At 37.8% G+C, this 24,405-nt stretch overlaps 6 protein-coding genes across 6 annotated transcripts; 2 read left to right on the top strand and 4 right to left on the bottom strand.

Annotated features, from left to right (window-relative positions):
* Positions 1-66: 66 nt before the first annotated feature.
* Positions 67-587, bottom strand: LOC660645 (uncharacterized protein). Its single transcript, XM_966858.4, has one exon. The coding sequence runs from the start codon at positions 585-587 to the stop codon at positions 144-146; it is 444 nt and encodes a 147-aa protein (XP_971951.1). The 3' UTR covers positions 67-143.
* A 102-nt stretch (positions 588-689) lies between these two features.
* On the top strand, positions 690-5,564 carry Ide (Insulin degrading metalloproteinase). The gene is made up of 15 exons (XM_966804.4): positions 690-830; positions 878-1,086; positions 1,134-1,511; positions 1,558-1,680; positions 1,725-1,927; positions 2,795-3,133; positions 3,183-3,286; positions 3,338-3,536; positions 3,739-3,848; positions 3,898-4,042; positions 4,089-4,199; positions 4,245-4,365; positions 4,411-4,907; positions 4,956-5,165; positions 5,208-5,564. Exons 1-15 carry the CDS (start codon positions 754-756, stop codon positions 5,433-5,435), a joined length of 3,054 nt encoding a protein of 1,017 aa, XP_971897.2. The 5' UTR covers positions 690-753; the 3' UTR covers positions 5,436-5,564.
* Positions 5,565-7,386: 1,822 nt separating this feature from the next.
* LOC107399254 (gustatory receptor for bitter taste 66a) lies at positions 7,387-10,496 on the bottom strand. Its single transcript, XM_064356477.1, is given in 9 exon segments — positions 7,387-7,549; positions 7,597-7,686; positions 7,735-7,797; positions 7,847-8,210; positions 8,212-8,588; positions 8,643-9,285; positions 9,336-9,724; positions 9,773-10,116; positions 10,163-10,496. Coding segments are annotated over 6 exon segments (1,272 nt in total). The 5' UTR covers positions 8,961-9,285; positions 9,336-9,724; positions 9,773-10,116; positions 10,163-10,496; the 3' UTR covers positions 7,387-7,489.
* Positions 10,497-10,687: 191 nt separating this feature from the next.
* Positions 10,688-15,694, top strand: LOC660466 (dnaJ homolog subfamily C member 10-like). Its single transcript, XM_008192047.3, has 11 exons — positions 10,688-10,950; positions 11,032-11,212; positions 11,265-11,475; positions 11,626-11,840; positions 11,890-12,105; positions 12,159-12,389; positions 13,583-13,709; positions 13,762-14,247; positions 14,297-14,570; positions 14,619-14,823; positions 14,872-15,694. Coding segments are annotated over exons 1-11 (2,358 nt in total). The 5' UTR covers positions 10,688-10,948; the 3' UTR covers positions 15,082-15,694.
* A 1,023-nt stretch (positions 15,695-16,717) lies between these two features.
* Positions 16,718-19,628, bottom strand: LOC100142563 (uncharacterized). Its single transcript, XM_001812292.4, has 5 exons — positions 19,232-19,628; positions 18,981-19,185; positions 17,193-17,393; positions 16,900-17,143; positions 16,718-16,849 (listed from the first exon to the last, which is right to left on the bottom strand). Exons 1-5 carry the CDS (start codon positions 19,344-19,346, stop codon positions 16,781-16,783), a joined length of 834 nt encoding a protein of 277 aa, XP_001812344.1. The 5' UTR covers positions 19,347-19,628; the 3' UTR covers positions 16,718-16,780.
* Positions 19,629-19,804: 176 nt separating this feature from the next.
* LOC103312164 (uncharacterized) lies at positions 19,805-23,731 on the bottom strand. Its single transcript, XM_015984531.2, has one exon. It carries the CDS (start codon positions 23,601-23,603, stop codon positions 21,720-21,722), a length of 1,884 nt encoding a protein of 627 aa, XP_015840017.1. The 5' UTR covers positions 23,604-23,731; the 3' UTR covers positions 19,805-21,719.
* Between the last annotated feature and the right edge of the window lie 674 nt (positions 23,732-24,405).

Genomic DNA, 24,405 nt, shown 5'->3' on the forward strand with positions numbered 1-24,405 from the left:
TCAAAAAGCCGTGTTATCGGAAGGGGTGGGACTAGTAAAGGTTGGGAAAAAATTTAAAAAAAACTGTTACTTTTTATATTTCCTATAATAATAATAATATTAATAAATACACAATGACAATTTACATTACATACAACAATAAACTATTTTTTCTGCAAGCTTTGTAACCTATTGATTAGCTGTTGTTTCCACTGCTCCTCTGGAATGTTATTTGCCCATTCTGGTATAGAGCTTGCTGGTAGCGTAAAATTGACCATGGCTTGTTTCACTTCGTTCACTTTATTGCTGTCCATCACTATATCAACTGCTTGGGGGGCAGGCCCCGTCCAGACTTCCTTCACTAGAGTTTCTTCCATGGGTGTGATGGGGGGCAAAGAGTCAACGTTAGCCACAGCTCCTTCTTCATTATCACTGCTATTTGAGCCTTCAACATCCGGGACATCGTTAGTTGGGAGAGGTTGATAGTCATTATAGGGATTTTCCTCCTCGTCTGTGTCTGTATCAGTGGCCATGATAATTTCATTGTTGGGGGACAACTCCTCAGACGGTTTTTCCGGGTCTGGATAGCCCCAATTCGACGAAACCATTTCTGTTGTTTTGTCACTGTCACTGTTTAGGGTTATGTACAAATTACAAGACCTGTCATCTGTCAGAAGTGATTCAATAATCAAAAGAATAAAATATTTTAGGACAGATTGATTAGAATCTAATCTGTGATTTTAGTGTGTACAATTAGGTAAAACCAACGTCTGGATGCAGTTCATAAAACACACTTTCCTTTTTGTCAAGAAGTTAACTGACAATCGGTTCAAATCGTTTTACTTGTACAGGTGTGTAGATCGTTCAAAATAGGCCTGTTTTGAGTCAAGTTTCGTAGTACTGTAAGTCTAACCGCAAATAAGTCAACCACCACAAACAAAATGGAAAACACACCAAACTTAGTCTTACGAAGAGTCGAGAATATAATCAAATCCCAAGAAGACAAGCGGCTTTATCGGGGTTTGGAGCTTGCAAATCACATGAAAGTTTTGCTTGTGAGTGACCCCACAACCGACAAATCCGCCGCTGCCATGGATGTCAACGTTGGTAAAGACCCAAGTCAGTTGTAAGAGCCCAAGTTTAGGAGTTTTAAGGTTTCATGAGCGACCCACGAGATGTCTATGGTTTGGCCCATTTCTGCGAACATATGCTCTTTCTGGGCACCAAAAAATACCCCAATGAGAACGACTACAATAAATACTTGAGTGAACATGGGGGGAGCAGTAACGCAGCCACCTATCCCGACCACACAATTTACTACTTTGACATAGTACCTGATGAATTAAATAATGCTCTGGATCGGTTTTCGCAGTTTTTTATCGCCCCGTTGTTTACCGAATCGGCCACTGATCGGGAGATGAATGCTGTGAATTCCGAACACGAAAAAAATATCCCTAATGATGTGTGGAGAAAGGACCAGTTGGACAAACATTTGGCTGATCCAAAGCACCCTTACCACACGTTCGGGACAGGTGAAATGAAACCACGTTGAAATTTTTTGTTACTTTATTTGATTAGGCAACAGACATACTTTGGATACGCTCCCGAAGGAAAAAAATATTAACGTGCGAGATGAGCTGTTAAAGTTTCACGACAAGTGGTATTCATCAAACATCATGTGTCTGGCTGTCCTAGGAAAAGGTACAAAAAACACACCAAACCACTCGGATCAATTTTTTTCGTAGAAAGTCTTGATGACTTGGAACAAATGGTTGTAAAATTGTTCTCTGAGGTGAAAGACAAGGCCATTGCGGCCCCCAGGTGGGAGGAGCACCCGTTCAAGGACGAGCACTTTGGTACTTGTGTCTACATGTACCCCATCAAGGACGTCCGGAATTTGAACATAGTGTTCCCCTGCCGTGACCTTCAAGAGTACTACAAGTCGTCAGTGAGTACTAGATTGTCCCATCATAGGGCATAAATCCGCTACAATTCGTTGAGAAACAAAAACATGGCTTATCGCTCCGACTTGTGTTACTTTGGCCATAGTTGAACGTAATTTCCGTGTTTTTATTAATCGTTTCTTTGGCAAAAATGCACAATTTCGGGAGGTTTTCCACTCTGATTGGGATTAAAACACAGTTCGGGTCACAGCTGTGGTTTATGTAACGCCCAATGTTGCCATAAAACGTCGGATCAATGAAGTTTTTTTCGTTTTTTTCACCGAAATTCTCATTTATGCAAAAAATGTAATTGTGGGGGAGACTCATAGTTGCATAAGCGGCAAAACGTCGATGGGCTTCGGCCTGAGTGATCACCTCACCAGCATATTCACAAACGAAATTTCCCTTATTTATAGTTTTGTCACAAAATAGACCTAATCCTTTATCATCAGTATTGACTATTTTGAGATTTTTTCTAGGCCCCAACTGGGCCAATTTATTACCGCATAATTTCGTACATTTGCAGTTGCGGTTACATTCATAAATCGGTTTATTGTCATTCGTTACACTGATCGCGTAATTTTCCAAGTCTGAAATGTCCGTATAAACGTAATTAGCCCCACTTCTCTGAAGGCACGCACACTTTTCGGGGGCACAGATATTGTCACACGCGCACCCCGAAAATTCGTAATTAATTAAATCTTCGATTTCTTGCGACTTGATATTCTCCACAATGTAGGTCAGCTTTGGGTCTTCGTGACCGTAATTATCCCAAAATTCCATTAATTCTCTTCCCCCGTAATTCAATTGTCAAAAGTGAGGTTATGTGTATTGTCAAACGTCAAAATTCAAATTAAAACGCGCTTTTTTAGCCTTCGCACTACATCAGTCACCTAATGGGGCACGAGGGCCCCGGCAGTATTTTATCGACGCTTAAAGCCCGCGGTTGGTCGAATAATTTAGTCGCTGGTAGTAGGCCAGCGCCACGCGGGTTGGGTTTTTTTGGGGTCACTGTGGATTTAACAGAAGAGGGCATAAAGCATATTGACGATATCGTCGAACTGATTTTCCAATATTTGAACATGTTGAAGCGTCAAGGGCCCCAAAAGTGGGTGCAGGATGAGAACAGGGACATCGGCAATATGCTGTTTAGGTTTAAGGATAAGGAATCTCCAAGGAGTTACATTGCAGGCCTAGTTCACACGCTACAAGTAATTTTTTCTGTTATTCTGTTACTTGTGGTATTGAATTTTTTATTAGGATTACAGTATGGAGGACGTGTTAAGTTGTATGTATTTGTTTTCTGAATGGAGACCGGATATTATTGAACAAGTCTGGAATGATTTTGTTCCGGAAAAAATCCGGTAATTAATTGATTTTGCAATTTAAAACGCTTGTAAACAATACAATTGTAGAATCGTAGTCTTGGCTAAACAGTACGAGAATGAGTTGGATCAAGTCGAGCCTTGGTACGGTACTAAGTATAAAGTGGCAAAGATTCCGGAAAAAACGCTAGAAAGGTGGCGAAAGTCCGAACTTTCTGGTGATTTTAAGTTGCCGGAAAAGAATGAGTTCATTCCGACCGATTTTGAGTTGTACCCAATCGATAAAGAAGTAAGACGCGAGTACATTACCACATGCGTTCAATTAATTTCTGATAAAAATCCTTAACTTTGATATGATAATGATAATGATTTTTCGGCCGATTTTTTTTTAATATTTTGTATGCTGACCACTTAATTTTAATGCCACAGGTTTTTTTATCGGAAGTTTAATTGCCCGCGTATTATCTTATTTTAATTAAAATTTTTATAAGGTTACGGAACATCCGGTAATTATTCAAGACACTGCTCTGACGAGAGTTTGGTTTAAACAAGACGAAACGTTTTTGTTACCGAAAGCAAACGTCATGTTTGATTTCGTCAGGTTTAATTAGCGTTTTTCTCTTGACTGATTTATAAATAATTTATTTTAGTCCCTTGGCATATTTAGATCCTCTCAATTGTAATCTGACCCACATGCTGGTCCAATTGTTCCGAGACGCTTTAAACGAATATGCCTATGCCGCTGAACTTGCCGGCTTAAAGTGGGAACTTATCAATACAAAATACGGCCTAATCGTAAGCCTTCTCCTAATTTTTTTGTCCCCCTCACACAAAATTTTAGCTCGCCATTGGAGGTTACAGCAATAAGCAACACATATTTTTAGATAAGGTGATGGAGAAATTGACGAATTTTAAAATCGATCCGAAACGATTTGAAATTTGCAAAGAAAACGTAAGATCGCGCGAGTCATAATCATTTACTGACGAAACGTTTTAGTACATTCGTAATTTGAAAAACTTTGCGGCTGAGCAGCCCTACCAGCACGCTGTGTATTATTTGGCCGCTCTTTTGACCGAGCATTCCTGGACGAAACAGGAGCTCTTGGCTACGACCGAACGTAAAATTCCGATTTTTGTGGGATTTCCCTAGTTTGTGTTTTTAGAGCTCACGATTGATAAGTTGGAGGCGTTCATTCCCCAAATCCTGTCAAAAATGCACATCGAGTGCCTAATTCACGGTAACGCAAACAAGGAAAAGGCGCTTCAGTTGGTGCAAATCGTCGAAGACCGTCTTCTCTCAACCCTAAACATGTCACCGTTGCTTCCGCGACAGTTGCTATTAAATCGCGAGTTGAAACTTGAAGACGGTTGTAATTACGTTTACGAAGTCCAGAATGAAGTCCACAAGGAGTCTTGCATCGAATTGTACTACCAGTGCGGGCTCCAGTCGAAGGAGAACAACATGAAGTTGGAGTTATTTGCTCAAATTGTCCAAGAGCCGTGTTTCGATATTTTACGGACGAAGGAACAGCTGGGGTATATTGTTTTTAGCGGCATTCGGCGGTCGAATGGGGTGCAAGGGTTGAGGATTATCGTGCAGTCCGACAAACACCCGGTGCGTTTGGACGAACGTATCGAAGAGTTTTTGAAAAATATGTTGGTGGGTCAAGTGACACACTATAATTCGGTTTGTAATCGTTTTATTTAGAGTTATTTGAAGAACATGTCGGAGGAAGAGTTTGCAAGACACCGGGAGGCGCTAGCTGCTCAAAGACTAGAAAAACCGAAGCAGTTGTCCACTCAGACTAACATTTTCTGGGGGGAGATCACCTCACAGCAGTACCACTTTGACAGGGCCAATGTCGAAGTGGCCTATTTGCGGACCCTGACCAAGGAGGACATCATCGATTTTTACAAGGTTTGTGCAATTTGCGATTTGGCAAAAACATTTGCTGTGTAGAGTTTGTTGGAGGAAAACGCCCAGTTTCGTAAAAAGCTCTCTGTCCATGTGGTTTCAATGGCGGATGGGGGGGCTGGCAAAATGGCGGCCAGTGATAAGGAATACACTGTTGATAGCAAGGGGACGGTTGTTTGTGATATCACGGTGTTTAAAAGCTCGCACGAAATGCATCCTCTTGTTCAGCCTTACATTAACATTACGAGAAAAGGAAACAAGTGTAAACTCTGATTTTGAAAGTGAATAGCCAATTTAATAAATTAAATTTTAACTCAATTCTTAGGTGAATGTTTTTAGATTGTGTAAGTCGGCACGAGATTAATAATGCGGTTTTTCTGGCTAATAAATTCTTTGAAACTAGGGTGTGTTTGATTTTGTTGTCCCGAACTGGATTATTATGATACTGGACGTCGCAATTGCGGCTACAATCTGAAATACCGTGAATTAAATCGGTACAAATAAATGCACTACAAAAATAATAAGTGCACAGTAAAAATATTAAGTGCACAGAAAAATAATAAGTGCACTATAAAAATAATGAATGCACAGTAAAAATAATAAATGCACAGTTAAATAATAAATGCTTAGTAAAAATAATAAATGTACAGTAAAAATATTAAATGCTTAGTAAAAATAATGAGTGCACAATAAAAATAATAAATGCACAGTAAAATAATAAATTCACAATAAAAATAATAAATGCACAATAAAAATAATAAATGCACAGTAAAATAACCTGACTACCGAGCGTTTATTATTTAAACTGTGCAGACTGGAATTAGATACTGTGCACATACTTTTTATTTACTGGACACTTTATACTGAACAAATTTTAATAAAGTAACGATTCATCGATGATAAAAACATTGAAGCACGTAATGGCCACTTTCTCGTGTTTGGATTGTAAAATAAAATTGCGGATCTGGAATTCCCCCCAGTTTAATAAAATTTTAATTTTGATATTTACCCTGAGACCGATCAAATTTGATTTAATCGGGAATTGTAATTGCAAAGCTGCCAGTTTATTTGCCTACAAAATGACCCAGTTGTTGTGTTAATGAATTGGTCAACTTGCCTCTTGTGCCGTTTTCGAGCAAAATAAGGTCAATGTTAAAATGTAAAAAATGTTGGTGGAAATGCTAGCCAGGTACTTGACTTGGTCGATTAAAATTTTTTCTTTAATGGGGTGTATAAAATGAGTATCCATGACGAAGTGTATGGCAGTGGTTAAAGAGACTAAACATTTCAAGAGAATTATTAAATTTGCAGTTGCGTACGTTTTTTCAACCATCATTGTTAAGTTACACAGCTTTTTATGAAGCTTGTAGTAGGAATTTAAACGAACAAGGATCGATTTTTGTTCATGTCTATAAAAACAATCAGAATAATCAATTAATTGAATGACTTACCGGTGGTAATTTTTTGTGATTTGTTGGGAAAAACTCTGATTGAATCCTTGGAATCGTTGTTTCAATAATGACAACACCACAACGAATTGGTGTACAACAATTCCCGAATTCAACGTCGCTCCAGTTGTGGCAATAATGTACGTGAAACTTGTGGTTTTTGGTAAATATTTCCATTGTAAAATCATGTACAAAATGTAGTGAATCATTTGACAAAAAACTGCAAATTTTATTGTGCTTCTAAACCTCGGACTGTATTCTAAATTTATATTTGATGTTTCAAATTTCTTGTCTATTTTTTTTATTTGTGTGAAAATTGTAACAATCTATGAATGACTACGTTATAAAATTATTAAATACAATTATTGGGTTACCTTCTGGCCCGATTTTATCATAACTAAGGACAGAACAACCAAAGTAATTATACGAATATTTGTGTTTAGCCGACCGATTGCATGCAAAATCCACTGCTTTTCACCCGTTGTGACTTTATAATTTAATAAATAAAAAACAATGCAAGAAATGTACAAAGTAAACACAAACAGACTCCAAACAAATCCCAATTGAGTCTTTACGTAGCCACTTTTTTCATCGAAACTAATTGTGGACAAACCTGCCAGTTTTGAGATTAAAAACACAGGTTGTACGGCTTTGTAGAGGTAAATTCTTGGTTTAATTTTCGGCATATTTGTGCTCCGGTAGCACAGTTTATGGTATCAACTATTATAGGTCAAAAAGTAATAAATCATGAATGAGCCATGATTGATTAATTCCTATTTGGTTAATATTTATTTAAGCTTGTTTATTGTTTGCTGCGTTTTTTCATGGAGGACAAAACATGCGAAAGCAAAAAAACGTTTTATTAAAATACTGTGTGTTTTAATTTTGATACTGGAACTGAATTACGATGACCAAATATGTCGTAATGGCGCCAACTACCTGAAAAACTATTTTTCTCTTGAATCTCACAAAATCTATTAACCCACCGAAAACAATAACGTTTCATCCAAAACAAACACATGACAGCCTGAAAATTCGACATTGCTTTGCAAAAGTTGGAACGAGAAATGCATTATCTGGAAATTGAAATTGTTTAAATTGGCTTGGCGATTTCACATCCGCACCGAGTTTTCCACTTCTTCGTTCCTGTCGTAGATTTTATGCAGAATACGACTTGTGTGTTTGGCCTGCAATGTTTGTTTTTAAAGATAGAGTTTTCTTTGGCTCGCTTTTTACTTCATTTTTTGTTTGGGACGCCGCCCAAACTAATCCAAATAAAGCGGAAACGTTTATAAAGCCGTTCAAGGCGTAGTAAGTCGAGTACAGGACCGGGCTACGGATTTTAGCGTCCGAGTTGCTTATGAAATAGAAATAAACCGTGAAAGTTATAGTAATGAATAAGTTAAGACAGGTGAAGAGGATTTGTACGTTGAAAATCCTGTTTAAGTTTTCAGTAAGCGAACACAGCTCGTAATGCCTGCGTCTGAACTGTTCTAAAAAATAAATCAGTTTTTCCAAAGTTATTGCTTTGGTAGTTTCTCTGCAACAAAAATTACGACCCAAATGGAAAAAATGTTTTTTTTTACTTAGGTGAAACGAATTTAATTTTGTTGGAGTAATAAGTGGTTTTATTTTTCCCCTGCCATTGCTTCCGAATTTGGTCAAGTTTCAAATTAATCCACCTGAATTTTTGTCGAGTGAGCAAACACAATGTACAAAACTGCATAACCATGGTCATCATTGTGACCAAAGGATAAACGTAAGCCACAATTTCAGCCCCAATGTCTTCGAAAGTCACATTCCCCAAAAACAGGATTATGTCAATGATAACGTAAGAAATGATCAGACTTATGGCTGTCGCTATAGCGAAAAGTACACAGACTTTGGCTCTCGTGTACTCATTGGCCAGGTCGAGAGGCAAGTCCAGTTGTTGCATTTTTTTCTCAAAGTTGGCAAACTTTTGCAAAAATTGTACCATCTAGAGATTTTTAGCAAAATCACTGGTGCCACCACTCAATTTCAGTTAGTATACCTTAGTGCGTTTTGTTATGCTAAAGAGTGATAATAAGAAGGCGTCGATTAGGGAAACACTCATGTAGATAATATCGCCAATTTCAACAATTAACTCGGTACTAGTTGCGGGTTTTTCCCCCATTCTCATGGTGTAAATGGAATAGAACGTCAAAAAAATCATAATAGTGGCCGACCAAACAATGTCGAGACCATTGCTCCAAGGGCTTGTTAATTGTTGGGTTTCAAAATTTTCAACCGTGTTTGGATACAGTCCAAAGACTTTTGAAAAAATCAGCAAGGGTTTAACCACGCTGTAAATATCGTGAGCCGCGGACATGATTTAATTTACTTCTAAATAAAAAGCCCAAACTCGTGTCTTATTAATTATTAACTCGTTTATAACTCCAAATTATAGTTTACGAAGTATTTGTACCGACAATTAGTTTTTTTGGTTAAGTTTATTTATTGTTATCAATTTCCATTTGAAATACGATAATGAGATACGATGTGACTGCACCAACCATCTGCAAGGACAACATTTTGCGTTAAATTAATTTTAGGCAAACACTTGCCGAGAATAATAAAGTCTCGTTGATTATAAATATTCTACAAGCCCAAAATTCGACCTCATCGTCCAACAATTGCATCGAAAACAGCTGAATCTGTAATAAATGTAATCACAAATTGTTTGCAATTATTTTAATGATAATACAAAACTGTCAACTTGTGTAAACGTTTTGGGAAAGTGGTGCAAAATATTGGCTGTATTTTTCGCCTAAAAAATCGGTTTTTTTAATCGCAATAAAGTAACACCTTACTTCGTTTCGTGTTTTTGAACAAACCATGACCATGGCTACTGTCTCCACACTGTGGAATATTAGAACTAAACAATCGTACAAATTGTATAGCAATCTCGAATGTCCCTGTTTCAAGGGCTTCGAGTCTTGGAGATGCAGAAGACACGTCACTATAATAACAATGAAATGATGCAAAGTTGTTAGTAACAGCGGAACTGAGTAGATTTTATTCAGATGAGCTCCCAGACTACTCAAAATATCGTGTTTCCGTCTCAAATTCTCCAAAGTTGGGATAATTTCGTCGCTGGAATTCTTGCGTGGTGCTTACATTTTACAAAAACACGGTTCTTACTCAATTAATGCACTAGTTAGTTTGGTCTGAATTAACTTCTCATTTATCCAAACAAACCGTTGCTTGAGCAATAGCGTCATCAGGGAGAATTGTGCAGTTACAAGTAGTCCAATAATGAAGGGAAAGCAATACGCCATCGAATCCCCAATCATGACGAAAGTGATTTCGCTCATGTACAAAGTGGTATCGAACCAAAGGTAAGTACAAATTATCACAACCAAAAGCAAAGCCAAGCCGAATCCAATTATCCTATTAAGTCGTTTCGTCCGTTTGTATTTCTGTTTGTGAATCAATCTCCGAAACTCTTCGTCACATTTGCTGAGTTTTTGCAAATAAGAGGATAACTAATAAAAAACAGCTTGAATTTGTGTGGAACAAGTCGTAACTAACTTTTCTCCGGATCACTAGTAGAAAGATAATTGAAACTGTGGCATTGGTGAATGCGATACAAATCTCCATGGTATCGGTCAGTGTTAGGAGTAAACTCTTGAACTGCACATTTCTGTGTACAATTCCGTAAATAGCGTTCGACATGCAACAAAATACAACGACCAAACTCCAAACAATCCCTAATAGTGTTTCTCTATTCGCGTCTACGCTCCCTATGCTTAGTGAATACAACCCGAAAAACTTAAAAATGTAAAGGCAAGGCCTAAACACGGTTTCCACCGGCCTGGCCATTGTAAATACGCGCCTATGAATTTTTTATATATTTATTGCCGTGTTGTTTACAACATTGAAATGAATATTTGATTGTGCAATTAATAACTCCTGTCTGTATTTACATACAGTATCACGGGTAATAATCTAGGATATTTCACGGGTAAATCCCCCCGATTTTTACGTGTATTACGTGTTGCCTACCCAAGTTGTCCAAACAAACCCGGAAGAAATAAATTAATCGGTCTTTTAGCACATTACTGTATACTCAATGAAAATAGACATGTGTTTGGTTAAATTAAGTTTATAAATAGAGCATTAGCAATTCTAATTCTAATGTGGAATTAGTACATCAGAGAGGAAACCGACGAGGATATGTAGGAAGCAAAGTGGGTGTCGTGTGTTTGAACAAGCTTAAAGTGCTGGAAATTATCGGAATCATTGGCTTATCAAAAAACGCAATTTTATTTTTTATACAGGAAGCTCCTGTGACTCAAAATTACAAATTAGCAAAAAATGTGAGTATTTTTTGTGGTGACATAACCTTTTTTCACGTTGTTTTGCGTCCATTCATCACCACTTACGTGGCACTGTTTTAGGTTTGTTATCAAAAACACAGTTTTTTTACTCGCTTTTATCGCGTGCTATTTTGTAAATAGTTCCGGTGGTGAAGATGAAGATTTTTACAAATTGTTGGGGGTGCCTAGGGACGCCACAGTTAAGGAGATTAGGAAGGCTTTCAAAGTGCTAGCTGTGAAATTGCATCCAGATAAAAATCAGGCTGGTTTTAATGCAATTTTAGGCGAGCAATTGTAATTTTTTAAAATTTTAGGATGATAAAGAGGCTGATCAAAAATTTATTAAAATTGCTAGGGCTTATGAGATTCTAAAAGACCCAGACACTCGAAAGCATTACGATTTGCATGGGGACACAGAGTCCTCACAAAAAAAACAACAGTATCATAGTTATACGTATTACAGGGACCAGTTCGGCATTTATGATGATGACCCCCTCATTGTTACCTTAAGCAGGGCCGATTATGGTAACTGTATTATCTCTGCGTTTTTTTTTATTCACTTTTCATTAATTATTATATTAAGTATAAAGACCCATGTTGTTTTCATGAAATAATTAGAAAAAAATTATCGTGTATAGCTGGTTGCCTATGCTAATACCGTTTTTTTTTCATCAGAATTGAACATTTTGGACGCGAGTCAGGCTTGGTTCATAAATTTCTACTCTCCTAACTGTCACCACTGCCACGAGTTGGCCCCAACTTGGCGCAAACTGTCTTCCGAATTAGAGGGGGTGATCAGAATTGGCGCTGTTAACTGTGAAGATGATTGGTCCTTGTGTTACCAACTCAGTATTGAATCTTACCCTACTTTACTCTATTACGAGAAAGAGGTTGCCCTCTATTATTTTTTCCAATTTTTTTTGTAACATTTTACTTTAGGCCCACCTTCACGAGGGCCAGCGTTACCGCGGCCCTCGAACTCTAGACGCTTTGAAAGAGTACGTTTTGTCGAAAATAACTGTTAGTGTAAAAAATGTAGATAAGGAAAATTGGGAGCGAGACTTAAGGAAGCAACAATGGTTGCTGTTTTTGTGTGCTGGGGATAATCCTAATTGTCCTGAACACGAGACTAGACTCAAACTGGCGGCCATTTTAGTAATACCTTTACCAAAGTTTTTATTAACAAAATAATTTATTTTGTTACTTAGGACGGGTTAATGTCAGTGGGAGTTGTAAAAGATCTGGAATTGTGTGATAAAATTTCGAATACTCATAAAAGCAACCCTATTGTATTATGGCAAGTGGATAAGGAGAAGAATAGTGATTCTGAAAGTTTTGCAATTTTGCATAATGTGCAAGGATCTGATAGTAAAGAGATTCTCGAGAATATTTTAGGTATTTTACCGAACCCCGAGTCGCTAAATGAGCAACAATTTAAGGTGAGTGTGAGTTGCAAGTACGGAGGACCACCTAAAAAATTGCGGGGGTGTAAAGACGAGCGTGTTTCGAGCGCTTCAGCCCCAGATTGTTCCAAATTAATTTAAATTCACCTCTTCATTATGAGATTGTTGAGCCTTCAATTCGTAATAAGCTGAGAAAAACTGAACTAAAATTAACGAATACGTGAAAAAATTGATTATTTTTCAAGTGAAAAGGAACAAAGGTGTAGAGAATTAAATTTTCTTCAAAAAAATTGCCCACACCATACTGCCTTTAACGGCTTAGGTTGGAAAAGACGTTAAAAAATGCTCACGCGGTTATTTAAATACAGACGATTTTTTGGCTAAATCACGTCTGAAATTTGGGTAGCTGTAGTTTGATAGCTTAACCAGTGACAAAAAAAATATTTATTATAAAACAATAGAATATAAAAAATATAAATATAAGTAAATATAAAAAAATTCTAGTTCAGTTATTTTATATTATTATGATATTATTTACTGGCAAGTATCGTTTGTTTTACTTAATTGGCGCAGTCGGTAGGATTTGCAGAACTATTTTCTGTCAGTACCTTCCTTTTAAAATTTAACGTTTACTCCACTATTTTAAGAAATAATGTAAATGTATTATGTATACAGCGTGTTTTAAATAACAATTTTTTTACTAATTTGTTTTAGAATGACATAAGATATAGTAAATAATATTTATCTTGTTTATTACGATTTTTTTGTTGTTGAAAAATTTTTATTTTTGCTTATTAATTTGTCATTCGCATTCAAAGTTTTTCTAGTTATTTTCAATAATTTGAACCAAACTATTTTGCTTGATGCAACTGGTTATTCGAGTGATCAAAGTTCGAGTGTATTAATTTTTTGGAAATTTATGACGGTAGTTGGCAAACTAATTACTGTTTGCTCGCTTTTTCGAAATAATTATCATCTATTCTAGCAAGAGACGGAGTGAATGTGACTTAATTTGTTTATCGTAATTATTAAGTAACTAAAAAGTTTGCAAAGTTTTGAAAGGGAATTGTTCCCACGAAGTGGTAAAGAGGAAAAGATTTGATGATTTAGGACTTTTGTACGAATTTTATTTTCTCTATAAACGAAAAAAAAAACACAGAGGTGCTCTCATTTCGATAAATATTTTGGTCCTCTGTAGTTACAACATGAATCGTCATCAACTTTTTTAGGAAATTAGGGCGAAACTACGCAACGGTGACGAAAACCCGTGGCTGTTGTGTTTCTACCTCGGCACAGCCACGGATTTAAACCTCCAACTCAAACGTCTTCCTTCCATGATCCCTTCCATAAACATAGGTACCCCTCATTTTATTTATTTTAAGCCCAAAACATTTAATTCTAACGCTAGGTTTGATCCACTGTGGCAAAAACTCGGCTTTATGCTCAAGCCTCCACATCTCGCGTTACCCCAACTGGGGCATTTTGAAAGTGGGGGGCGCCTTCGAGCTGCACCACGGCCGCGACGTCCTCCACGAACTCTCCGCCTTTGCCCGCGACAGCAGCAAGGCCCAAAACCTGCACGCCTTATCCCCTGCCGATTTTTCCAACATTCTAAACGGCCACAGTGCCTGGTTTGTGGACTGGTACGCCCCCTGGTGCCCCCCCTGCCGGCGCCTCATGCCCGAGCTGCGGAGGGCGAGCCACCACTTCGCCCCCGAAGTCGTCCAATTCGGGACTGTTGACTGCACGTTACACAGGAATTTGTGCTCGCAGAACGGGATCTCCTCCTATCCCACCACAATCCTGTACAACGGCAGCCGGACGCAGGTGTTCCACGGGACGCCCTCCGAGGACGGGATCGTCGAGTTTATCTCAGACATGATCGCGCCAACTGGTAGGCAAAACTCGGCCGATTTTTCCGGTTTAAGAGCGGTTTTTTGAAGTTATAACCCTGGATGACTCGTCTTTTGTCCGGCTGATGCGCAAGCCGGAGGATGAGCTCTGGGTGGTTGATTTTTTCGCCCCGTGGTGCGGCCCCTGCCAGAAGCTGGCCCCCCAGTGGCGCAAGCTCGCCAAACAACTGGCCGAGTTTCCGCAAATTAGGGTGGCTCAAGTGGATTGTGTCGCAAATTCGGATTTGTGTAGCGCGCAAAATGTGCGGGGTTATCCGACGATTCGGGTTTATCCCTTGGGAAGCAAGGGCATGAATACCGTTGGGTAAGCCGTTTATTTTCCCTATTATAGTCATTCCGCAAAAAAGCCTAGGATGTACAACGGCAATCGCGACGTCGTCTCGCTGAAACGCTGGGTTTTGAACTTGCTGCCGTCGCCCGTCGTCGCAATGGACGCTGAAGCGTTCAAAGAGCAAATCCTAACGAGGAAATTCATGACGCCGTGGCTTGTCGAGTTTTATGCGCCTTGGTGCGGCCACTGTACACATTTCGAGCCCGAATTTCGCAAAGTTGCAAACGTAAATCAAGTCACACTTGTTGGAGGTTTTTACGGTTGACTTTTACAGAAATTAGAAGGGGTTATAAGAAGTGCCAAAGTCGACTGCGAGGCCGAACGAATGTTTTGCGGCAATTTACGTGTCAATAGTTATCCTTCACTATTTTTGTACTTATCACCGACCGAAAAAATCGAAATTGACACGCTAAACGTCCCCGAAATTATTAGCCAAGTCAGGAATTTGGTCACAAACAGGCATTTGCAGCATGACGAACTTTAAACGGAGTGTCAATGTCGAAAATTATGCAACACTGAGGCCATTTACTTTTTATTTGCGACTTTCTAAAGTAAAATAACTGTTTTGCTAGCCTGTAATTGAGAACGAATTTCGCAATTTTAACAAGATTTTGTTATACAGGGCGTTTAAAATTTGCAAATTTGTGGTTTTAAACACTCTGTATAACAGCCGGTTTCTGGCCCAAAAAGCCAGATCTGAACTTCGTAGTTCCAAAGCTTTAACCAAATCTCTGATACTTATTTAACGTACAGGGTGCGCAATTTAACGTAAAATAGGAACATAGTTGGCTATGACATTTTCGAAAAGCTTATTTTTCTGAACTTGTTTATAAGTCAAATACAAAAGACGATAGCGAGATGTGGTTTTGACCGAAATTATTGTTTCAAAAAAACGGACTCGAGAATGTGTCACTTGTTTTTTTTAACCTCTTAGTTTCGGAGAAAAATGCCCACCCTGTACAGTGTGTGACACAGTGTATTGTTTTGTGAAAGAGCTAATTAGGCGTTGTACGTGCTACTCAGAAAAGTGTGATACAGTTTAATATTTTTGTACATTTGGTTTCTATACATGAAATAAAAATTGATTTCCTAATCAAGGTGAGAATTTTTTTACCCTGCCAGGTGTTTTATTTGTAAGTTGAATAACAATAGGGCGCTGCTTTTACGTTTTGAGCGCTCCTTAATGCATGCAGTATTGCCGGAACATTATGATGGATTATATTATTAATTTCCTGAAATAAAAACGTTTTCCTTCAATAAAAAGCCGTGCTAGGACTCACATCTTCCAGGGGTTTGTCGAAAATGGCCTTCATTTCGGCCCAGAAAATACTAAATGACTCTGGTAAAATATTCATCATTGTGCCGTTGAGTAATATCTCCAAGTCAGGGTCCTCCATAAAATTATCAAATTGGTTTCTGACTTCCTGGAGATTAATATCGATATTGACCGGAATGCAGATTTCGTCGGTTACGTTTATGCTAAAGTTGGTCATTGCGATGGAAAAGTTCCGCAGTTCCATCCTGTTTTAGTTCAGAAAAATAACTCGAGGAAGTTGATTTATACACTTACCAGAAATCACCGACTCCGTATATGTCAAACAAGTCTCCAATATCTCCAGTTAGGTTGTATTTGCCTTCGACTCTCAAATTTCTGAACGTTAGATTAAAAACATCAAATTGGTAATAACTCAGATTCAGGAAAAGATTTTCAAGGAAACAAATATCAAATTCGTGAAAATGGTACAAGTCTAAATCGTCCATAGTTCCGTACAAGCTGATTGCCGGATGGCTAACATCTACGTCCAAATGCTCAAGGTGCAAGTTGGACTTGTTCGAGGTTTTAGCCACAATTTCGTCTTTTATTTCTTTAAATAAGTCATCGGGGGTTGAAACTAGGAGAGGATTTAAAGCATGAGTGAACTTTACTCTTCGGTTACCTTCTGCAGAAGAAGAGTGTAGCGGAATACAAATGTTGACAGTGGCTCGAGCAACAAGCAGCGAACTCAGAAAAAAGTAAATCCTAATATTGGACATGTTTAAAATTTCATTTTGCTAATACGACTGTGTTATCGAGGGAGATAAGATATGGGGACAAAGGGAACGATAATGTGAGTGGTGGCTTTACAAGGTAAAAACAACTTTATTACGAAACCATTAACAATAAATTAGAATATTTCGCCTAGTTATCTAATATTGAACAGTCTTCTGGCTAGGCTGGCAACAGTGGCGTTCTCGAGGACACTGTTTACGTACTAAAAAATCGCAATGTAACTCGGTTATAAATTTTAAATCAAGTGCTTACTTTCTTAATTTGTTCTTCCACCGGCTGTTTGATGTCGGGCCACAGCATATCGACCGCTTCGGGGGCCATTTTCGAGATGGCCTTATTGAAAAGCTCGCCGATTTCCTCGTCGTCCATCAAATTATCGAAATGGTTCTCTAATTTTCTCAGTTTAATGTCAATATTTAAAGACGTCAATCTTAATTTGAGATAATCGAATTTAATTACAGCCGAAATGGCCAATTTGAAATCTATTAAATGTAACCTGTGGTAGAAAGATATAATACTTGATAATTTACTTGCGAACTAATTACCAGAATTTACCGTTGCCAAATACCGGAATCGAGTCCCCAATTATCCCGTTTAATTTGTAAAAGCCGTCAATGGTCAGATACGGAAAAGTTAAATTCAAATCTAACTTGAAACGCAAATTTCCCAAATCGCTGAATCTTTCATCGTCGATCTCGAATTTCGAGATGTGCTTGACCGTGACGTCTTCCACGCTGCCCTTGAGGCTACAAAATAATGATATAACAACAGATCTAATACTTAGTTCCCGTCCACTCAAGGCCGATTAATTTCACGTTAAAGCGTGCCCAAGAAAATGCGCTTTGTCTTTGACTTCCTTAAAGACAAACTTAATAACTTGCACAGTCAGCGACGTTTACAATCATTATTGGCCAAAATACATTTCAAAGACTAGTTTTTAAACGAAAATCTAAATATCCTTTCCATCGGCAATTTTAAATGATTTTTTTAAATAGTTTTTCAATTATGTCTTCATTTGTACGAATAGAGCATTTTTTAAATATGGGCGAGATAACAATTAAATATATTCAACGATTTTTTATTACAGGTCGGTGTATACAGTTGAAAAAATATATAAAAAATGTTTTTTTAAAGCTTTTATTTAAAACATGCACTAAAAAAGAAACAATAATGTTTTTCTACCAAAGGAGAATATTTTCACTCGCAATTATAATCCTAACCAACAAGCAAAAATATTCTCCTATGACAGAAAAACATTATATATATTTTTTTGGTGCATATTTTAAATAAAAGCTTTATAAAAAAACATTATTTATTTATTTTTTCTTTTTAAAACCTTTTCAGAGGGTAAGTAACTATGTAGAATTGCATTGTTAAGCACATTACGTAAGTATGCAAAATTTCAATTCATTCGGACAACAGTTACCCGCTCAAATTTGGCTATGAAAATTAAAACAGACAGACAGACAACAAAGCAAGTTAAATAAAAAAGTGTGTGTATGCTAACAAAAAAACGCTGAAATTATTTTTGAAAAAAGGCGTATGTTTATTTTTGTTTGTTTATTCAAGATATTGTTGCAGTTTTACATCTAGGTATGTAAATATTTTGTTGTTCGACCTTTTAATATTAAGTACGTATTATTTTAGTATTATTTTGTTATATTAATATTTTTTGTAACAAGTGAATGAAATGTTTGTCGATCAGACGATAAATAGGCACCTAATAATGTTAAAAAATCATACAGTATAAATAGTTATAGTTCCTTAATTGTTTATGTTAATTTACATAGAATTTTTAAATAAATAAATAAAAAATTTGTTGTATTTATTACATCAGTGAATAAATAATGAAAATATAAAGAGTTCGGTTATTTCTAAGGAAAGTCTTGTTCCCTCAGTTTATTAATATACAAGAGGAATAAACACTAACAAGCACGAAACACTGTTGAGTTTTTCAGGATTTTTCTTTTTGATTTCTAAATTTGTAAAAAAATTCTGGTTTCAAAACAACATGATGTTAATGTAAAAATAATGTTTAAAACCAACCTACTTTTGTCATATCAAGCAACAATTGTGATTATAGTCATGCCATTTCGATAATAAAGAGTTTAAATACAAGTAATTATAGTACGACTGTTGTAGTCAGTACGATAAAATATAAAGAGAGTCAAGGTTTAAATGCCATATCTGGTCTTTTTGTTGCTTCTTAAAGAACCTATTTTTAAACACTAACAATAATATTTTGACCAGATTAATTTATCAGGTGTTAAACCAACTTTTTTTGAAAAAACAAGCCAGGGGTGGACGGGTGCCAAAACGGCCTAATAATTTACCCTGCAGCTTCGTGGACGACATTAAACTCGATCTTATCAACATGAAGCGGGTCCAAGATTGGAATACTCAATTCGGGGATTCCCCTAACAATTTGCCTCCTGAACTCTTCCAGAAGTTCGCGCAACCTGTCTTCGACCCGTCCAAAGGTCGTAATAATCCTTTCGACCGTCCGAGAGAAAATACTAATCCCTCCGCGAACAATCCCTAAATACAGGGTGAGTCAAAAGTCGTGCACTGATTACCCTCTCACCGAACGTCGTGTTTGTGATCCGATTAACGATGGAGCTGATCGACGGCGCCACAACTTCCAAGGTGTTCACACAGTAGAACAGTACAGTAAGCACTAGAAAAATTCGTGTATCCATCGCGGGCTCTCGCCACCGAATATTCGATCAATCGGTCAATATTTGATTTTTTGCGACATGACTAATAAGACACACAATGCAAAGTACAAAACTAATGGGGAATTCATGTATGTAATTAAAGCGAATTATCTGTTTTCTCGGGCTTTTATCACCATGAACTGAACGGTGGTCATGTCGGTGGAGAATAATTACACTCCGTTTTGCGACACAAGGTTGACACTGAACTGCACACACACAAAAAGAAGTTATCTCGATGCGGACATGGTGCAGGTACTGTTTTGGAGCTGACTGCAGAGCTAGAGTACGAAAGTGAAAGGAGTAAGGATGTTTTAAATATGTTATTAGCGATTTCCCGAGTGGCGCAATGGTTTTGTTATGTAGGAATGTGGAAGACATTGTCAAACCTCTGGACGTTAACCTAGGTTTCACAATTTTGGCAAAACAAACATTGTCAAGAAAAAAAAAACAAGTAAAGTGCTTCATTTTTGATTTTTTCATTTTAGCCACGTCTTTGTTTTACTTACTTCAAACCAATTGAGTTGGACAAGATCTGACACTTCTGGTGTCTATTTACGATTTTTTTAATTTTTTTTTATTTTTGGAATTTTGGAATTTTTTTGGATTTAAAAACGTGTCCTTTTTACTCGTAAGTGTAGGTTCTGTTATGTGGAAAATTATTTAATATTTTGGCTAAAGTGTCCGCATACGAGTCAAGGAACTTTCTAAATTAATTATGTATTGCCACTTTCTCGATCACACTTGTCCTTCCTTAAAAAATCGACGCTTCGATCAGAAGTAATTTATTTGCGTTGTAATTCAAAAATTTAGGAAAGTGTTATTTTTAATGGAAAAAGGGCTAGTGAAAGTCGTTTGTTTTTCTTTAATTTGGCAAAAATGTGTGCTTGGGCATCAAGTAAAAAACACCTGGATTGCGTAGGTTAACATGTTTGCCTCCATGTGAGTGAGGTAAGTGAGTCATTACTATGTGAAGTTGAGTAATTTCAAATCTTTATTTAAATAATTTTTCATTTTTATTGTGACCTTGCACTAAAAGCGACTAAAACAATGTTGCTATATCGTCCGTAATTGTTTGACTGACCACACCGGCCATGAGATGATTCATTTGAATAGATTTGACGCAAATAAATTTTCCGGAATTATAAATAAACATGTGAGTTACAAATTACTGTGTGCTGTCCTGTTATTGTCATTATCGCGTTTTTGTTGATGTAATTTTTCAACTGCTATTAGTAACGCAATTGGTAATAATTAATAATAAAACCATTCAAAGAAAACAGCAATTAATATTTTTTTATCAAAAATCGTTCAACAGAATACTGTGTTATTGCATTATTACCTGAATTATTTTCGCTGCTAATTTGTGCAAATGAAGTTTTTTAAATTTAGAGTTGAAATGATATAAATTGAAAACTAGTTTTTTGCAAAGTCGCATTTTGACGCGTTTCCAATATATTTTTTTCAAACGCAATTACACCGATTTTGTTTACATTAAACCCAATAACAGGTTATCTTTTTATCAATGTATTGAAAGTAAACACATTTTTGCAAATTACTTTTTTCGGCCACGATTAAAATCACTTGAAGTTTACTGTTGATATTAAACAAATACCGCGGGAGCATACCTTAAGAAATACTTGGGATAACGCGGACTAATATGCACTCCTAAAAATTCACGAAATTAATGTAAATTATGCATCACTTCAAAGCAATTTTTTGATTAAACCACGGGCTGAAATAATTCTCGTCGTGCATTCTTTTATTTTATTAAGGAAATTTTAATCGCAGTTAGAGAAATAATAGCCCTGCGGGAATCCGGGAAGAACAGTGCAAAATGTACCGATAGGGCACTAAAATAGTCCCCACGCTGGGTGAATTTAAATTGGTTTTTTGCCATAGAAATTTCCAACTACAACTCATCTTTGTACTTGGTTTATCTCTCATGACTGAGTGGTAATGTTGTGAAAACTATTTGATACGGATCAGCTTTGATATGGTTGCTTTGACTACACCTAAAACAATAGCAGGTAGTGAAATAATGCCGAACTAATTTGTTTAGCGATTTTGGGGTCGAAACTTACTCACACGTACTCATTACTGTCTTTATTTTTTTCTTCGAAATTATTAAATTTCCCGAAATGTGAATACGCATTTTGAAGATGAATGCCTGGTGCGTGAACTCAATAATAATGAAATAACAAGCAATGTTCACATTCTCGTTTCAAAGGAGCTTTCCCATTTATAGTCAAGGTGGCTTATCCTGAAGGGAGGAATCAACGTTTTTGTGTAAAAGTTGTTGACGGGGAATAATTTGCAAACACACCGAGTGACATTATAAATGCAACACCTCCGCACTCAGTGTTTTTCGTTCTTATTTCGAAATAATTTGATTCTAGAAATTATTACTTTTTTAAAAATTACACTGATGTAGCAAATCAGGCGCTTGGAGGCTTCGGCCCCCGACTGTAGTTCCAGGAGAAAGGCAAGAGCGGCGCTCCCCAGGCCGTAGAGGAGGACTTTTTGGGCAATTTGGAGGCTAGCCTCGGCGACCCTCCCTTTGTAATTATCCTGATTAGTTCGAAATTGATGATGAATTCCCAATTTCTCCCAAGTTTTCGTTTTCCAATAATCGTGTATTCCCGATTCGACAATTCTCTGAATTAAGCTGTCAAATCTGGTTAAAAACGGCGAGCCGTAACTAACAATGTAACAGCTGAGGGCTGGCAAAATCCTTTCTTTCATAACGCGATAGAACTGAATGCCATTAGGATAATTCTCTTTTTGAATTTGGGCGTAATTTGCCAAATGGTCTTTGCATATAAACGCGATCTTCCTGTGTTTGTTTATCTCGCTCAAATATTGCTCCTCTTTAATGATAGTGAGCCGCGGCAGAATTTTCGCACGCAGCGGTGGGACTAAAGAGGCGTTTAACAGCTCTTGGAATCTGTCGATGGTGAGGATCCGGTGCTCGGTCCCGGCTAACTCTTTCACGGTCTCAATCCCGGCGAGGTATTTCGGCGCAGTTACAATGCTAGCCAGTCGACAAACTATCAAAGTGTTGAGGAAAGCGCTGAATGTCAAGTAGGAAATTAAAGCCAGCCGGAAATTGAAATTTCGGCTTTCTTTGACCGGCTTGTTGAACAAAAGCAGCAGAATCGTCATTAGGACGTTAACCACGTCGAAGCGCCGGTTCGCCACCAGAACATAGCAGAAAAAGACCGCAGACGCCGCCACTGACAAGCCCCAGACGCCGGCCGGGAGCAGGCCGAACTTTTGCACGTACTCCTGCGGTATCAAACACGCCAGGTCGTCCCGGTCATGAGGGTAGGTTTTCTCGATCAGATTCCGAAAATTGAACTTTACATAGCGGGTGTTGAAACCCACCTCCGCCACTCGTTCCGCCACGTCGTCGTACTGGTTCAAGACCGGGGCCAGCGGCGTGGCCCGGGGGCGCAGGTAGGTGTAAGTGGCGTTAATGTGATGTGCGATGGTAAGTGACATCTTACCGTCACGCCCGTGATACGTCTTATTGCTGAAAGTGTTGACAACGCTCGGGAACATGGAAATCTTCAAGTTGTAGCCAAACAGGTCCCGGAATTTGTCCGGGAAGAAACGCCCCGGTGTGGCCAAACGGCCACTGAAGGGATTATAAGTGAAGGGTTCGATGCGATCTTTCACGAACACGAAGACGATGTTAATTATGTAAAACTGGAAGCAGTGGCGAAAAGTCGCTTTCGCTTCCTGCTCCCGGAATTTTTCATTAATCAAAACAACGACTCGGTCGCGGTCTCGCCAGAAGTAGATTTTGCGTATCAAAGGCAAGGCGGTGTAAAGCTGTTTCAAATCGTTCAGAACCACAAAGTATAACTTACTCTCTTCGTACGTAACGGCGATGTCGTATTTCTCGCCGTATTTGCCGTTGAATTTGCGCAATTCTCCCAGATAAACGTTGTACACAGGCAGGGCCAGGCCGTAGAAATGCGAGGAAAAATCGCGAAATGTGCCCACGTTATTGTAGATTAATACGAGTGTTCTTTGTTGATTTGTTGATGTTATTTCGCTTATGTACTGGCGGAGAATTTCGTTCTGGGCCTTATTTTGAGAGAGACTGATGGCAAAAATAACGAGGCGGAAAATTACGAATATATTCTTCAGTGGCATCTTGTGATCTGAAATCACGAAAAATTTTCTCGGCGCGTAATGATGTTTGCTTTGTTTGTACATTCGGAATTTGATCATTTTCCTTATCGCGGGTTATTATGGTTATTGCCAGGAAGGAACAAAACACACTTTGCTGATGTGTACCGAGACAAGTGCCCTAATAAATTTACTGATGCATGATAACGACAATTGCACTTTAATTTTAATACGCCGCCGGTTTTTTCCACCAATAGACGATCGAACGTTCGGACAAGTCCACTTTTTTAAGTTTCAATAAAACCGGAGGATTTGTATTAAAAGTTGAAGCGGGTTTCTCCTCCAATCCGGTGAAAATTATCCCGGATTACAAACCCGTGATCGTCCGCCACAATGGAAAAAAATGGAATCATTCTTGGTTTTATTCAGCTGAGTGAAAATAGGAAAGCGCGGAAAGTAGTTACGTCACCTGCCGTTTATGGTGGTCACATTTCCGCTAAACATTAGTCAAAATTTTCAAAGGCTTTCGATTTTTTCAATCACAATTTCCTTTTTATCTTTCGATAAATACGTATTGACTCGAATCAATTTGCTTGATTTCCCCCGATGTCTGTGCCGTCATAGCGGACGCATTAGAGCCACTCAAGCCACAATTTAAAGTCGGGTAGTTTTTTGGTATTTTTTGTTTTGTTTGTCGAGTCGAATTATACGTTTTTTCTGCCGCTCCCGTTCATTATTTTTGTGTCTGGCTTTTTTCTGGTGAATAATTAGATCGGAAATAACCGCCCACATTTGCACCCAAACGGTTTAAATATAAACTGTGGGATGAATTGAGAGATTAGAGTGGAATACCGGCGTCGTGACGCCGTACGGAATTGACAAGATTAAATAATTCAATAAAGTT

This window comes from Tribolium castaneum, chromosome 4, assembly GCF_031307605.1.
Source record: "Tribolium castaneum strain GA2 chromosome 4, icTriCast1.1, whole genome shotgun sequence".
Taxonomy (NCBI): domain Eukaryota; kingdom Metazoa; phylum Arthropoda; class Insecta; order Coleoptera; family Tenebrionidae; genus Tribolium; species Tribolium castaneum.